The 13513-nt window shown below is 55.0% G+C and overlaps 1 protein-coding gene across 4 annotated transcripts in view; it reads right to left on the minus strand.

Moving 5' to 3' along the window:
- The window catches only part of BCAS4 (breast carcinoma amplified sequence 4), a 60584-nt gene that overhangs the window by 29700 nt on the left and 17371 nt on the right, over positions 1-13513 (minus strand). For all 4 annotated transcript variants that reach the window (XM_019458153.2, XM_019458149.2, XM_019458151.2 and 1 more), the window contains exon 3: positions 5720-5821. In XM_019458153.2, coding sequence (XP_019313698.1) covers positions 5720-5821 — 102 coding nt within the window. The remainder of the gene's footprint in view (positions 1-5719; positions 5822-13513) is intronic.

Genomic DNA, 13513 nt, shown 5'->3' on the forward strand with positions numbered 1-13513 from the left:
GGAATGCACGCTCGCAGGTCGGAAATGCCAGCCAAGGGCAGCCCGGGAGAGACCTGGTTCGGGGAGACCAGGAGAGATGCAGCCACCAGAGCGGATGGGGCTGGGGGACAGGATGGTGACCACTCTGGTGGCTGCGTCTCGGGAATAGGGGGGACTCGTAGTCTTTTTTTTTTATTTATTAAAAAAATTTTTTATGTCTATTTATTTTTGAGAGAGAGGGACAGAGCACGAGTGGGGGAAGGGCAAAGAGGGAGGGAGACACAGAATCTGAAGCAGGCTCCAGGGTGCTTGCTGGTCAGCACAGAGCCCGACATGGGGTTTGAACCCACGAACTGCAAGATCATGACCTGAGCTGAAGTCGAACGCTTAACCGACTGAGCCACCCAGGCGCCCCCTACGTAATCTTCCCTACGTGAAAATATACTACTTTTACTAGCAGGAGGGAGGGAGGGAGGGGGGAGAGAGGAAAGCCCCATTGTTTTGTTTTAAAACATATTGGTCAGTACTGACGTGTATGGTCGCTTCGGGCAAAAGGTCCCCGCTTCAGACCGGAGCACTGTCTGCAGAGAGGTGCCAACATTTGGCTCTGGGGAGCACTCAGGAGCAGACTTCTGCAACCCCCACTCTGCCGCTCCCTAGCTGTGTGACCGTGGGCAGATCACCCCACCTCTCTGTGCCTCCCCTGCTTTCTCGGTCGGGTGGGACGAATAACGGGATTGTCCTCCGGGGCGGCCGTGGGCTGGAGCGCCTTCTCCCGAGGAAAGCACTTCGAATCCCTGGTGCCCTGTGTGTGCTAGTTTTTATTACCAAAACTAAGAAAGGCCCAAGTGCTGCACTGAGAGGTCACCCTGTGGTCCCCAAGCCCCTCCTGGCAGGTGGCACTGATCTGAGAGCAGGGTGGTCCTGGGCACCCCGGGAGGCCCTGACAGCGAGCAGCCGTCCCAGATACGCTCACCCCTGTCTGTGGCAACAGCCAGCAAAACAGTGCTGGGCTTCACCGAGCACCTCAGGGACCTAGTGCCAGCTGCTGGCCTAATGCCCCACGATGACTGCCAGGAGGGAAGACATATTCCCAACTTACAGAGGAAGAAACAGATTCTGGAGGGTGACAGAGCTACCCAAGGGGCAGTTCTGGGGCCGGGGCCACATGGCTCTGGAATCTACCTGTCCCGGTCCAATGCACATCAGGTTCTCATAAGCTCCTAAAGCACACACTTCATAGTGGGAAATATGTATTTTCGCACCGGCTTCTCGTCCAAGACCCCCCTGGACTAGCTCAGTGTTTCCTCCTTTTAACAGAGACCCAGTTACAGAGAAATACCTCTACTCTAAGGAAAGCAACAGCCCAGGGGAGGCTGATACGAGGCAAATGCCACTCAGCCTCAACATTGGGGAGACTCTAGGGCAGAGTGGGGATTGTGGCAGCCTGGTGATCCTAGCCCACTGAAGGGGACGGGTGCTTCTCAGCTGCAGCTGTTGGAAGGAATGGGGGAGGGGGCCTTGGGGTTGGTCGTGTAGCACCCGGTCACTCAGTACAGCCCCGGATCCTGCCGGCATCTGAGTGTGCCATTTCCATCTAAAACTCGTAGTAATCGCTGGTGCGAGCGTAAAATGCCATAGTCACGTCACTTTGGAACACGTCTGGCAGTTCCCCAAAAGAGTTCTGGTATGACCTAGCATTTCCACTCCTAGGTTTCCACCCGAGAGGAATGAAAATACAGATTCACACAAAAACGCAGACGTGCGTGTTCACAGCATTATTCATAAGAGCCAAAAAGGGGAAATGACCCAAGTACCCATCAACCGATGAAGGATAGACGAAATGTGGCGTGTCCATCCACACACTAGAATATTATTCAGCCAAAAAAAGGAATGAAGATCAGACACATATTACGGCCTGGATGAACCCCCGAAACATCATCGTGAGTGAAATAAGCCAGGCATTGTAGCCACAGGCTGTATAATACCGTTAGTGTGAAACATCCAGAAGAGGCAGATCCATAGAGCCAGAAAGTGGATGTGTGGCCGCCAGGGGCTGGGGCGTGGCTGCTGGTGGTTACAGAGTTTCTTCGGGGGACGATGAAAACTTCCTGGAATCAGGTAGTGGTGATGATTGCACAACCAGGTAAATACACTCAGTTCTTAGCACGTGTTCGGTGTTCCATGGGTTGTGAATGGAACGCTTCAAAAGTCTTTTTGGATTTTCTCGGGGTTGGGGAGGGAATAATAGTATAGTATTTGCAATCACTTTTGAAGAGTCCTGTCGTTCTCACCACGGGGTCCAAACTCCACGACTCGGCCCAACACGGTCAGTCTGTGCCCACCCCTAACCTTGAGCTCTATCTACACCACCCACAACTGCCTGAAAGGCCTTGGTCTTTGCAGCCTTGGGACATCTGCACAAGCTGTCCACCCCCCCACCAGGCTTATTCCTTCATTTCTCAGTCCTTCGTGTGAAGAGACCCCCAGGAAGCGGGTCTCTCTTACAGGTCTGGCCAGGCCCCTGCTTTGCAGGTGCTGACACAGCCAACCTATCTCATCCAGCCCAGGTCCTCACCCAGCACCCCCACAGGCCACTAGCAGGGGACCAGGACGCTCATACCCATATCTCAGGGTAGCTCATAACGAGCGTTCAAGTAATGTTGGCCAAGTAAATACTGGTAAGATTTGGGTTCAAGGGGGCAGCTGGGTGGCTCGGTCGGTTAAGCGGCAGACTTCAGCTCAGGTCATGATCTCACTGCTTGTGAGTTCGAGCCCCACGTCGGGCTCTGTACTGACAGCTCAGAGCTTGGAGCCTGCTTTGGCTTCTGTGTCTCCCTCTCTGTCTGCTCCTGTCCCGCTCATGCTCTGTCTCTCTGCCTCCCAAAAATAAATTAAAAATGCTAAAAAAAAAAAAAAAAAAAAAAAAGAAAGAAAAGAAAAAAAGATTTGGGTTCAGGAACCTCACTACTGTCACTCCATTTTACAGGGGAGCAGAGACTTGGAATTTGCCAGGGGGGTCACACAAGGAAAGAGACAGCATCAGGATCCGAACCCAGGCAGTAGGACTCTAGAGCCAGGGTTGAGGGGGAATGCTATCTCGTGGGTGGAGACCCGGACGCTGCTACGTCACAGGATGCCCCACAACAGAGAATGTCAGGCCCGAAGCGTCAACAGCACCAACACCCTGCCGTGGGGACTATCCTGTCTCATCAGTGGCTCCCCATCGCTTGGGATGAAGAGGCCAAAATCCTGACAACAGGGCTCCTGCTGCCCGATTTCTCCAGCCCCACTCTGGTCACGTTCCCATCATCAGGCCATCCCGGGATCCTCCCAGCGTCCCCATGTCCCTCCTGCCCCCGAGCTCAACTCCGTCCTGCCTCTGAGCCTCTGCCCGAGCTGTCCCCCCTGCCCGTCCCCCCTCCACCTAACATCACCCCTTCCATTCTTCCTCCAGGGGCTCTTTCCACTCCTCGGGCAGCACCTTCCTCCAGAGCACCTGCCTCCTTCCCTCGGCCACTGTGGTCAGCAGGAAAACGGCCCCCAGAGAGGGCACACCCTCATTCCCAGAACCTGCGAAGATATTATAGGGGCAAGAAGGACTCTGCAGATGGGACTGAGGACGGGGAGATGATGCCGGGTGACCCGGGGGACTACAGGGTCCTTGTCAGAGGGGAGCAGGAGGGTCAGAGCGTAAGAGAGACTGGAAGGCGCTACAGGTGGGGTGGATGTGGAGGTAGAGGCCACAAGCCAAGGAATGCGGGCAGCTTCTGGAAGGTGGAAAAGGCCCCCCAGAGCCTCGAGAAGGAACCAGCCCCGCTAACACCTCAATTTTCAGCCTACAAGACACATTGGGACTTGCAACATCAGGAGCTGTAAGATATAAACCCATGTCGCTTGACGCCCCTAAGTCTGTGGGCATGTGTTATGGTGGCCGCCGGGAACCACTGTGGGAGCGCTTTGCGGCCGGGCCCCTCCTGCTGGAACACGGCCGCGGGCTGCACCTGCCTTTCTCCCCGTGAGAGTCCCGCAGCGCACACAGTAGGCCCTCAGTAAGTCTCAGTGGGCTGACTGTTAAGGGAAGCGCTGGGCTTGAGAGCTGGGCCAGGGCTCCAAACCTTCCCATTTTCTTTCTTTCCTCGGTCAAACGTGTGGAATAAAATTCAAATGAATCAGCGATTCCAAGGGCAAAGTTTTAATTATATTCCTGCCTCATTCTCTGCTGACAAGAATGTTAACTCTGCCAGCTCTAGTGGTGACTGCCGTGCTCCCTTCCTCCGTGGCTCGGAGCGGCTCACGTCCCCTCCGTCCAGGTGACCGCTATTTAATTGCAAGCTCCCTCAAGCCTCCCGGGCTTTCGCTGTGTAAGGAGCCAGGATCCCAAGCTGAGGGCCCCGGTACGGGTAAGAGCTTGGGCTCCAGGGGACGCAGGCTGAGGTCCCAGCTTCAGGGAATGAGCTGTGTGACCCTGGGAACGCTGCTTACCTCTTGGAGTTTATGCTCTTCCTCTGGGAAATGGGACAGTGAGGGTACCGTGCAGCGAGGAGAAAAATGAGCTACGATGCGCTTAGCCTGGTGCTCACACGGGAACAAGGCAGGTGAGGGAAGTCAGCAGTGAGGCAGTAGGGCGTGGTGGGGATTGCGGTATGCTGGAGAACACGGGCCTTGTCTGAGGGGCAGGTGCCACCCGGCTCTACAAAATTACAGCCCGGGGCTTAGAAACGTTCTCCTTCTCAATTCGGGTCGTCCTCACATGGGGGTTTTGTGTGTAAAAATTCACTGAACTATACACGGAAGATGTGTGTACTTCAGGGGCGCCTGGGTGGCTCAGTTTGTTAAGCATCCGGCTTTGGCTCAGGTCATGATCTCACAGCTGGTGAGTTCGAGCCCCGCGTCGGGCTCTGTGCTGACGGCTCGGAGCCTGGAGCCTGCTTCCGATTCTGGGTCTCCCTCTCTCTCTGCCCCTCCCTCACTTGCACTCTGTCTCTCTCTCTCTCTCTCAAAAATAAACATAAAAAAAAAAGATGTGTGTACTTCATGTATTTATACCTTGAGAAATACAACCTGGAGATTAAAGTATTTAAAGAAATGTGAGCTAAGTGCTATCAAAGCTTTTGAATTTCCAAAAGCAGCTTAAAAGCCAGATTTTTAGGGGCACCTGGGTGGCTCCGTCGGTTAAGCATCCAACTTCGGCTCAGGTCACGATCTCACGGTTCGTATGTTCGAGCCCTATATGGGGCTCTGTGCTGACAGTGCTTGGGATCCTCTCTCTCTCCCTCTTTCTCTACCCCTCCCCCCCACTCTCTCTCTCAAAATAAATTAAAAAACCTTTTTTAAAAAGTCTGATTTTTAAATTTTTTTAATGTTTATTCATTTATTGAGAGAGAGAGAGAGAGAGAGAGAGAGAGAGAGAATGAGTGGGGGAGGGGCAGCGAAAGCCCAACGCAGGGCTTGAACCCACAAACCGTGAGATCATGACCTGAGCTGAAGTCGGACACTTAACCAACTGAGCCACCCAGGCGCCCCATACCTGGACTTTTAAGTGGGGTACTTTATATGAATTCACATTTGTCACAGCTTTTACAATACCGTGTAAGTACGCCCTCTTTCGCCACCAACCCCCTGTACTGGGTCTAACACCCGACGCTCTGGAGGCCCAATCAGCACTTTGGAAGAGAGGAGGAAGGAACCAGAACAGGCCCACAGGTCTCACAAAGAAAGCTCATCATCTCAGACACACCTCTAGCTGGTCCACTTTGGCATAGATGCCACGCATTTCTGTCACTTTGGCCTTAAGGAGTGGGATGTTTTCCTCCAAGATCTGTGAAGTGTCGCTCCTGATCTGCAAGAAACAGAACAGCTCGTCAGGCCCTCTGCCCCGTTACCCCGGCCTCCGGCCTGCCTCCGGGGTCGCCCAGGGTCTGCAGGGACCTCGCGGATGGCCACGATGTCGAGCGGCATCCTGCACAAGGACAGACCCGGGGACAACCCAGAACCCAGAGTCCTGAGTGGGGACCCAGACCGACCCATGTATCGTTTACTGCCGTTTCCCCCGCGAACACCTGCCAACACCAGTCCCAAAATAAGATCTGTTTTCTAAACCACTCAACTGGAGCAAAGGGAAAGACCCGAAATCTCTTCTCCAAACCCAAGTCGGGTAAGTCACATTTTCACTGCCCTGAAATTAATAATACCAACAAGTTAATGATCATTAACATTCATCAATAACGTGAATGAAAACCACCGCTCCCAAGTATCAAAGTGCTTCCCATATGCAGACACCGCGCTAAGCACTTCCCACACACCATCTCATTTAATTTTCAATTTCTTCTGCTTGGAAGGGCTCCCAACGTGGCTATGACCTTTAATGAAGCCACACCTCTCCCGTGATCCCTGAAATCGGACACCTCTGCCTCTGTTTTTGTCCTCAAGAGCCAAAGACCACGCCTAACCCGTCACTGTGTGAGAGAGAGAGAGAGACACGTCATCTCCGTGTTATCATGCCCTTAGGATGCGGGAGCTGCTCTCAGACTCCAGGGAGCATCGGGATCCCCCACGGCAACCTGCCCGATGCTGATTCCCAGGCCCCTCCATGTCTGGTTTAGTCTGCCTGGGGTCAGCCGGGAATCTGCGTCTTCAGCTAAGCTCCGAGGCCAGGCTGGAGCTGGAGTGTGAGAGAAGTCGGGGAACACCAGCGGGCACCCTAGAGGCTGGACTCAGGCTGGAGTCTGAGCTGTGTGACCTCGGGCGAGTCACTGCACCTCTCTGAGCCCTCCTTTGCTTATCTGGACGGCAAAGCAGTGACAATGGCTCCGGCTTCCTTGGCAGGCGGTGAGGACAGACCGTCCGGCAGGGTGTTTGGCAGGGTTCGTACAGGCGGCTCCTGACACACTCCCCAGTGACCGCTGCCTCCTGCACAGCCGCTGCGTGACCCACCCCCCACCCCCCGGGACTGTGAACTGGCCCTGGCGATTCACTTCTAACGAAAGGGACTCGGCCAAAAGGAGAGATGGCACTCTGGGGACAGGGTCACACAGAGGACTGTCATTCCAGTTTGTTCTCTCTCTCTCTCATTGGCTCGCTTGTGCACACTTCCTCTCCCCCCCCACCTTCCTCACCTGCCTTCTCAGCCACCAGTAAACTGAGGCGACAGAGAGGCCCACGCAGCTGGGGACGGAGGGCAGCCTCCGGCACCCGCCAGTGGGGAACCGAGGCGCACCCCCGCCGACTGGGCGGGATGCGGTCCTGCCCCGGCTGAACCTCGAGACGAGAGCGGCCCCAGCCGACTCCCCGTGGGCAGCCTGTGCGGCAAGGGCCACCGAGCCACCTGGCGGGGCCGCACACACTCCCGACCCACAGGTGCTGCCAGGTTGGGAAGGCCGTCGTTTCACGTCACCACGTCTCGGGACCCGGGTTCAGCAGCGACAGACAACTGACGCAGGGAGACAGCTCAGCACAAAGTCTTCATGTTAAACATGATCTGAAAACCACATCTGTTCACCTTTCTACCCAAATACACGAGACCCGCCTGTGGTCCTCCCGGAACCCGCTCCCACCGCCCTGCGGGCTGACACCACCCTCCCTGCCCCAGGTCTCAGACGCTACCCCCGTTCCCCGAATGTCCCAGACCAAGCTGTCCCCTCCTGCTTCTCCTCCTCTGGTCACAGCGCTGCCACCGTGCTGCTTGGGTGCCTGGCTCCAAGCCCACTGTCCTGGGTATCCTCCTGCCTCACATGCCCTGGCCCCACAAGGGCACACACAGGCCCTGAGAGGGTGGCATGTGGCCTCAGTCTCTGCCCTGACCTCCCTGTGCCTCGGTTTCCCTGTCTATAAAATGGGTACCACACAGGTTCTTCCCTTCAAAGAATGTTCTGGAGATGAAACAACACCAGCTATGCCTGGATGTGGCCCACAGAGTGAGTTTTGTTTTTTGTTTTTTAAGTTTTTTTAATGTTTGCTTATTTTTGAGAGAAAGAGTGTGAGCAGGGGAAGGGCAGAGAGAGAGGGAGACACAGAACCCAAAGCAAAGCCAGGCTCTGAGCTGTCAGCACGGAGCCCTACGCGGGGCTCGAACTCACAGACCGCGAGATCATGACCTGAGCCGAAGTCGGACGCTTAACCGACTGAGCCACCCAGGTGCCCCTTTGTAAATTTTTTTAACGTTTATTCATTTTTGAGAGAGCATGAGTGGGGGGGAGGGGCAGAGAGAGAGGGAGACACAGAACCCGAAGCAGGCTCCAGGCTCCGAGCTGTCAGCACAAAGCCCGACGTGGGGCTCAAACCCACGAACCTCAAGATCATGACCTGAGCGGAAGCCAGGCACTTAACTGACTGAGTCACCCAGGCACCCCAAGTTTTTTAATATATGACTTAATTTCTAACTTTCCTAGGAGAAATGGCTGTTTCTAGGGCTGGGGCAGGGAAAACATAGTGCCTGGAGAATCTTCTAGTGCCAGAATGTAAGGGAGTATTTATTTATTTATTTAAACTTATTTTTATTAAGTAATCTCTATGCCCCGTGAGGGGCTCAAACTCACGACCCCAAGATCATGAGTTAGGTGCTCCTCTGACCAAGCCAGCCAGGCACCCCTGTAAGGGAGTGTTTAAGAAGATATAGGACAGGGGCACCTGGGTGGCTCAGTCAGTTGAGCGGCCGACTTCAGCTCAGGTCATGATCTCACGGTTCACGAGGTCGAGCCCCGCCTCAGGCTCTGTGCTGTCAGCGAGGAGACTGCTTCTGGTCATCTGTCCTCCTCTCTCTCTGTCACTCCACCACACGCTTGCTCTCTCTCTCTCTCAAAAGTAGACATTAAAAAAAAAAAGATAAAGGATGGGGCATGTCAAAGGAACACAGGAGCCAACCTGAAAGAGACGAATGGTCAAATCTGGAACAATCTGGACAACAAAACACGTAATATGATATCGGACTATAACCCAAAGCACAAGATGGACACCACAAACGATGGGGAAGGAGAAATGGTGACATAAGCTAGGCGTGTGGGTGCCACGTGCCCCAGACACGACGTGATGAGAAGGCACCTCACCTGTGTGGATTCTCTCTAGAAACCCACAACCCCCGTCTCACCATAAGAAAAACACCGGACAAACCCAAATGGAGGGACCTTCTACAAAGTACCTGACCAGGGCTCCTCGAAACTGCCAATGTCGTGAAAAGCAAGGAAAGACCGAAACTGCCACAGAGGAGGCGACTAAGCAGACATGACGACTTAACGCGATGTGGGATCTCACGTGATCCTGGATCGCGTTCATCCTGGACGTTAACGGGAAACTGGCAAAATCAAAATCTAACGATGGAGAGTAGTGAATAGCAATGCGCCCGTGTTGGTTTCTTAGGTTTTTTGTTTGTTTTTTGGTTTTTTAATGTTTATGTATTTTTGAGGGGGGAGGGGGGGAACCAGTGGGGGAGAGGCACAGAGGGAGACAGAGGATCTGAAGCGGCCTCTGTGCTGACAGCAGAGAGCCTGATGCGGGGCTTGAACACAGGAACCACGAGATCATGACCTGAGCCGAAGTTGGACGCCTAACTGACCGAGCCATCCAGTCGCCCCTGGGTTTCTTAGTTTTGACAAAGGTCCTGTGGCTGACGCGAGATGTTAGCACAGGGGGGAGAAACTGGATGAGGGGCGTGTGGGCACTCTCCATACCATCTTCTCACTTTTCCTGTAAATCTAAAACTATTCCAAAATAAAACACGTAAATACGGCTTTAAAATATTCAAGTGATTAAGTGGGGATTTACAACACGTCTTGAAAGTCAGCCGCTTTGGCAACACTGGGCCTACATCCCCCAGGCACCGAAGGCCGGGCTGAGCCGTGGCTGCTGGTTCCGGGTGGGGCATGGGCTCTCTGGTGTCCTCAGTCACCACCCCTCCCTCATGCCTCGCCCCTGCCCCCTTCACTCCTGTCCAGATCCTGCCTGGCTCCCGCGGGCACATGCGTTTGTTACCCTTGATAGGAAAAAGCCCTCAACATCTTCCCTTGGGCTCCCCCAAGGCCAAACTTCTGGAGACATACCCATCCCTCCACAAGGCTGAACTCTCGAGAAATTGCTGTGATTCAGTAATGCAACAAAGAGCAGATAACTCCCGGCAAGGTCAGAACACAGTAGATCAAACGCAGATCTTTTCTTTCTGCTCATTTTTCTCAAGAAACGAATCGGGCGAGAACAAGGGCAGTCAGGAGGGCCTGGTCCCAGTGACCCACCCTGAGGGGGTGAGGGGAACACTGCAGAGGGGAGAGTGATGACGTGCGTCCCTGCCTCCCTCTAGCTTCGAAGGAACCCCAGGAAGAGGGGGTCTGTGGCTGGGCAGGCAGTCCCCTCTCCACTTGCTGAAACTGTGGATAACGGGGGGCTGTCTACCCCTGCCTGCATGGCGGTCTGTGCGTGCATGGGGGGAAAGTAGAGAGTAATCCTTGGGGTCCAAAAGGCCCCCAACGCTTCCTCTTGGTTCCCCCACGTGCTGGGAACTGTAAGGCGAAAATGAGGGCGAGGAGGGGCATGATGCCAGCACTCTGTAGGCTTTCGCCTGGTGCTGAGAACAGACCCTGTGAATCAGAAACGATTTTATCTTTAACCTTTCATGGGTGGTGATGCTGCACAAGACGGAAAAACGAAATGAGCCAGCCCAAGGTCGGAAGGCTACAAAGTGGGAGGTGGAAGGTTACCATCCAGGTTGGTCCGGGGTCACCTCTAATACCAGAGGTCTGCAGACGCGTTCTGCCGAGCCAGCCCGCATCATGTCTAAAAAAAAACCAAAGCCCACCCGAGCGAGATGCCAAGATCTGAAAACAAGGAGGTTTCCCTTAGAAGCCCAGATTTCTAGCTCCTTGTGAAAAATCGGAAGACCGGGCCACCCTGAGACCATGTCCTGTGTGGAGCTGTGACAGCTGTCCCCTCTGGTTAACTGTGATCTCTCACCACTCCCTAGAGTCCCTCCAGCAGGGCGTCTGTGGCCACGCTGTGCCCTTCTCTTCTTCCAGGGGAGTCCAAGGAAAGCAACACATTCTGCTTCTCACACCTACTTTGCATCATCATGGAATCTGAGATGGCACGTTTCGTTCGCGACCGAGAAGCACACAGAGAGGTCAGCGACGAATCGATCCTATCTGAGCCTCTGCCAGGACGAACCCCCAACCTGGTTGATTGGCCTGGCCGACCCTTCCCCAGCCCGGTCTGCCACCACCTCCCCAGAGCTGGCCTCCGGAGCCCAGAAGTCTGGGCAGCGGATGTGGGGGTTATCACCGAGCAAAGACGGCTGTCCAGGATGATTCAGGGCCCCCAGGAAGGAGAGCCAAATGCACTTGACCCAAGAACACACACCAATGCCAAATGCAAGTGCTGGCCCAGGGCCAACAGGGAATTTTCTCCATCTATGTGAGCGAAGAAAGAGTCCGCTCCCTGCCAGGGGTGGGGGTTCCCAGGGCCCGGATGAGCCACCTGAACTCCAGAGGGCACAGGGCTGAAGGCCTTACAAATCCTCATCACTGTCACCACCTCCCGGTGCTTCCGTAATGACGATGGTGACCCCAGGAGCCACCATTTACGCAGAGCGGCATACAGAGCCGGCACCCTGCTAAGCAATTATTTTTAACTATTTTTAATCGAATGGCAACGACATACAGCAAAGTGCTCGGGCCTTCAGTGGGCAGTTGGACGTATTTTGTGAGCACGTTTCCATCTGGGTAAACACCACCCAGGCCACCGTGTGGAACATCCCATCACCCCGGAAGGCTCCCTCCTGCCTCTTTCCAGTCGTGACCACGCCCCCAAAGCCAACCACTGCCTGACTTCCCATCACCACAGACTCGTTCTGCATATTTTTGAACTTCGGATCATGGAAGCCACCACAGCTCGCATTCTGTGCCCGACTCCTTTCCCCGGGCCTCACGCTCGGGAGAGACCTCACTGATGTCGTGTGCAGTTTGTTCCTTCGCGTCGCCGTGAGGGCCAGGGTGTGAAGAAACAACAGCTGATTGCCTCGTTTTCTACCGCCGATGGACGCCGAGGTTCTTTCTGGTCTGGGAGCGTCGCGAATAAAGCTGCTGCGAACATTGGGGTGCGAGGCTTTGCAGTCTCTGCTTTCCACTTCTCTGGGGTAATTATCTCGGATGACAGTCGCCAGGATGCAGGGTCAGTGCATGTTTGACTTTCTGAAAATCTGCCGAACGGTTTCCAAAGTGGCTGTGCCTTCTTGCATCTCTGCCAGCAAGGCGACGAGCGTTCCTGTTGCCCCACATCCTCGCCCACACTTGCACTGCGGTCACCGCAGGGGAGGGGCAGCGCGTATCCCCACCTCATCCGGTCCGCACGGTAACTCTTGGGAGACAGATACCATTTGCGTAGATTGAAGAGGGCCACAAGTCCTTTGCATTCCTTCCGTGAGCACGCGGGGTCTGTGTCCTCTCCCCTTGGATCTGGGTGCCCTGTGGGACTGGTCTGACCAGTAAAATAGGACAGAAGTGACGCTGGCACACCCAAGCGTCCAGACACCCGGAGGCTCCCACTTCCCATCTGTCGGAATGCCTGCCCTGGGAGGCCTGACGCCATGCCAAGGGAGCCCGAACTAGCCCCGAGGACAGGCTGCATGGGGAGAGGGGACACCAGCCGGTCCCCGGCCATCGGCACTCGCAGCCCAGACGTCAGACAAGCGGGAGAAAGGGCCACGGCGGACATCCCCGCCCCAGCAGGAACCACATCCCCTCTGTGCCCTGCCCTGGCCCACGTAATAAACGGGTGGTCGTTTTACCCCACTGCCTGATGCGGCAACGGACAGAACCACGACCTCCATTTACAGGAGAGAAGAGAAAGGGAGGGAGAGGGCACGTGCTGTGCCCGAGAACCCGCAGCAGCAGGATTCGGAGCTTGAAGTGGCAGCAGCGAGCCTCACGTCTAAGGTCTAAACAGGTGGCAGGCACAGGCTGGTGAATTCCAGTCACACAGGGTGATCAAGGGCAAGGGCAGGCTGGCAATGCACTTAATGCATCAGACAGGAAGCCGGACTCTCGTTCCTAAGTGCCTGATTTTCCCGGAAAAGGCGCGGCTTCTCTCTGGACTATGCACCAGGGAGCCTGGCCACTCTCAGCCCTCTAACTCGACCACTGTTGCCAAAGGCCAAAGCAGGGAGCTGGGGACAACGTCCATGGGGTGACATCACCTGCCCCCCAGAGGTCCCCACTCATCCCTAGCTTGCACCAAAAGAGAAAAGGAGGCCCCGAGCTGGACACCTCTCTCTGCCACGCGTGCAGGCGCACCAGGGAAACTAAGCATCAAGTGTCGGGGCCAAGAGGGTCTCCGTAACTCCGCGCACTGTTGCAGGGGCCACAAAAGCATCGTACCAGGCACATTCTCTTAACGCAGGCACGCTCGTTTGCGTATGAACACAAGAAATGGTCTTCACTCCGGTGGGAGACGCACTCTCTTCCCTTTCTTGAAACACAGGACCCTCTTGGTCTGGTGTCATTTGCCCTTTTTCAGTAGGACGCCAAATACAGAGAAACATACTCTCGGCCCACAA

Source organism: Panthera pardus, unplaced genomic scaffold (genome assembly GCF_024362965.1).
Source record: "Panthera pardus isolate Hobbes unplaced genomic scaffold, ASM2436296v1 HiC_scaffold_25, whole genome shotgun sequence".
Lineage (NCBI taxonomy): Eukaryota > Metazoa > Chordata > Mammalia > Carnivora > Felidae > Panthera > Panthera pardus.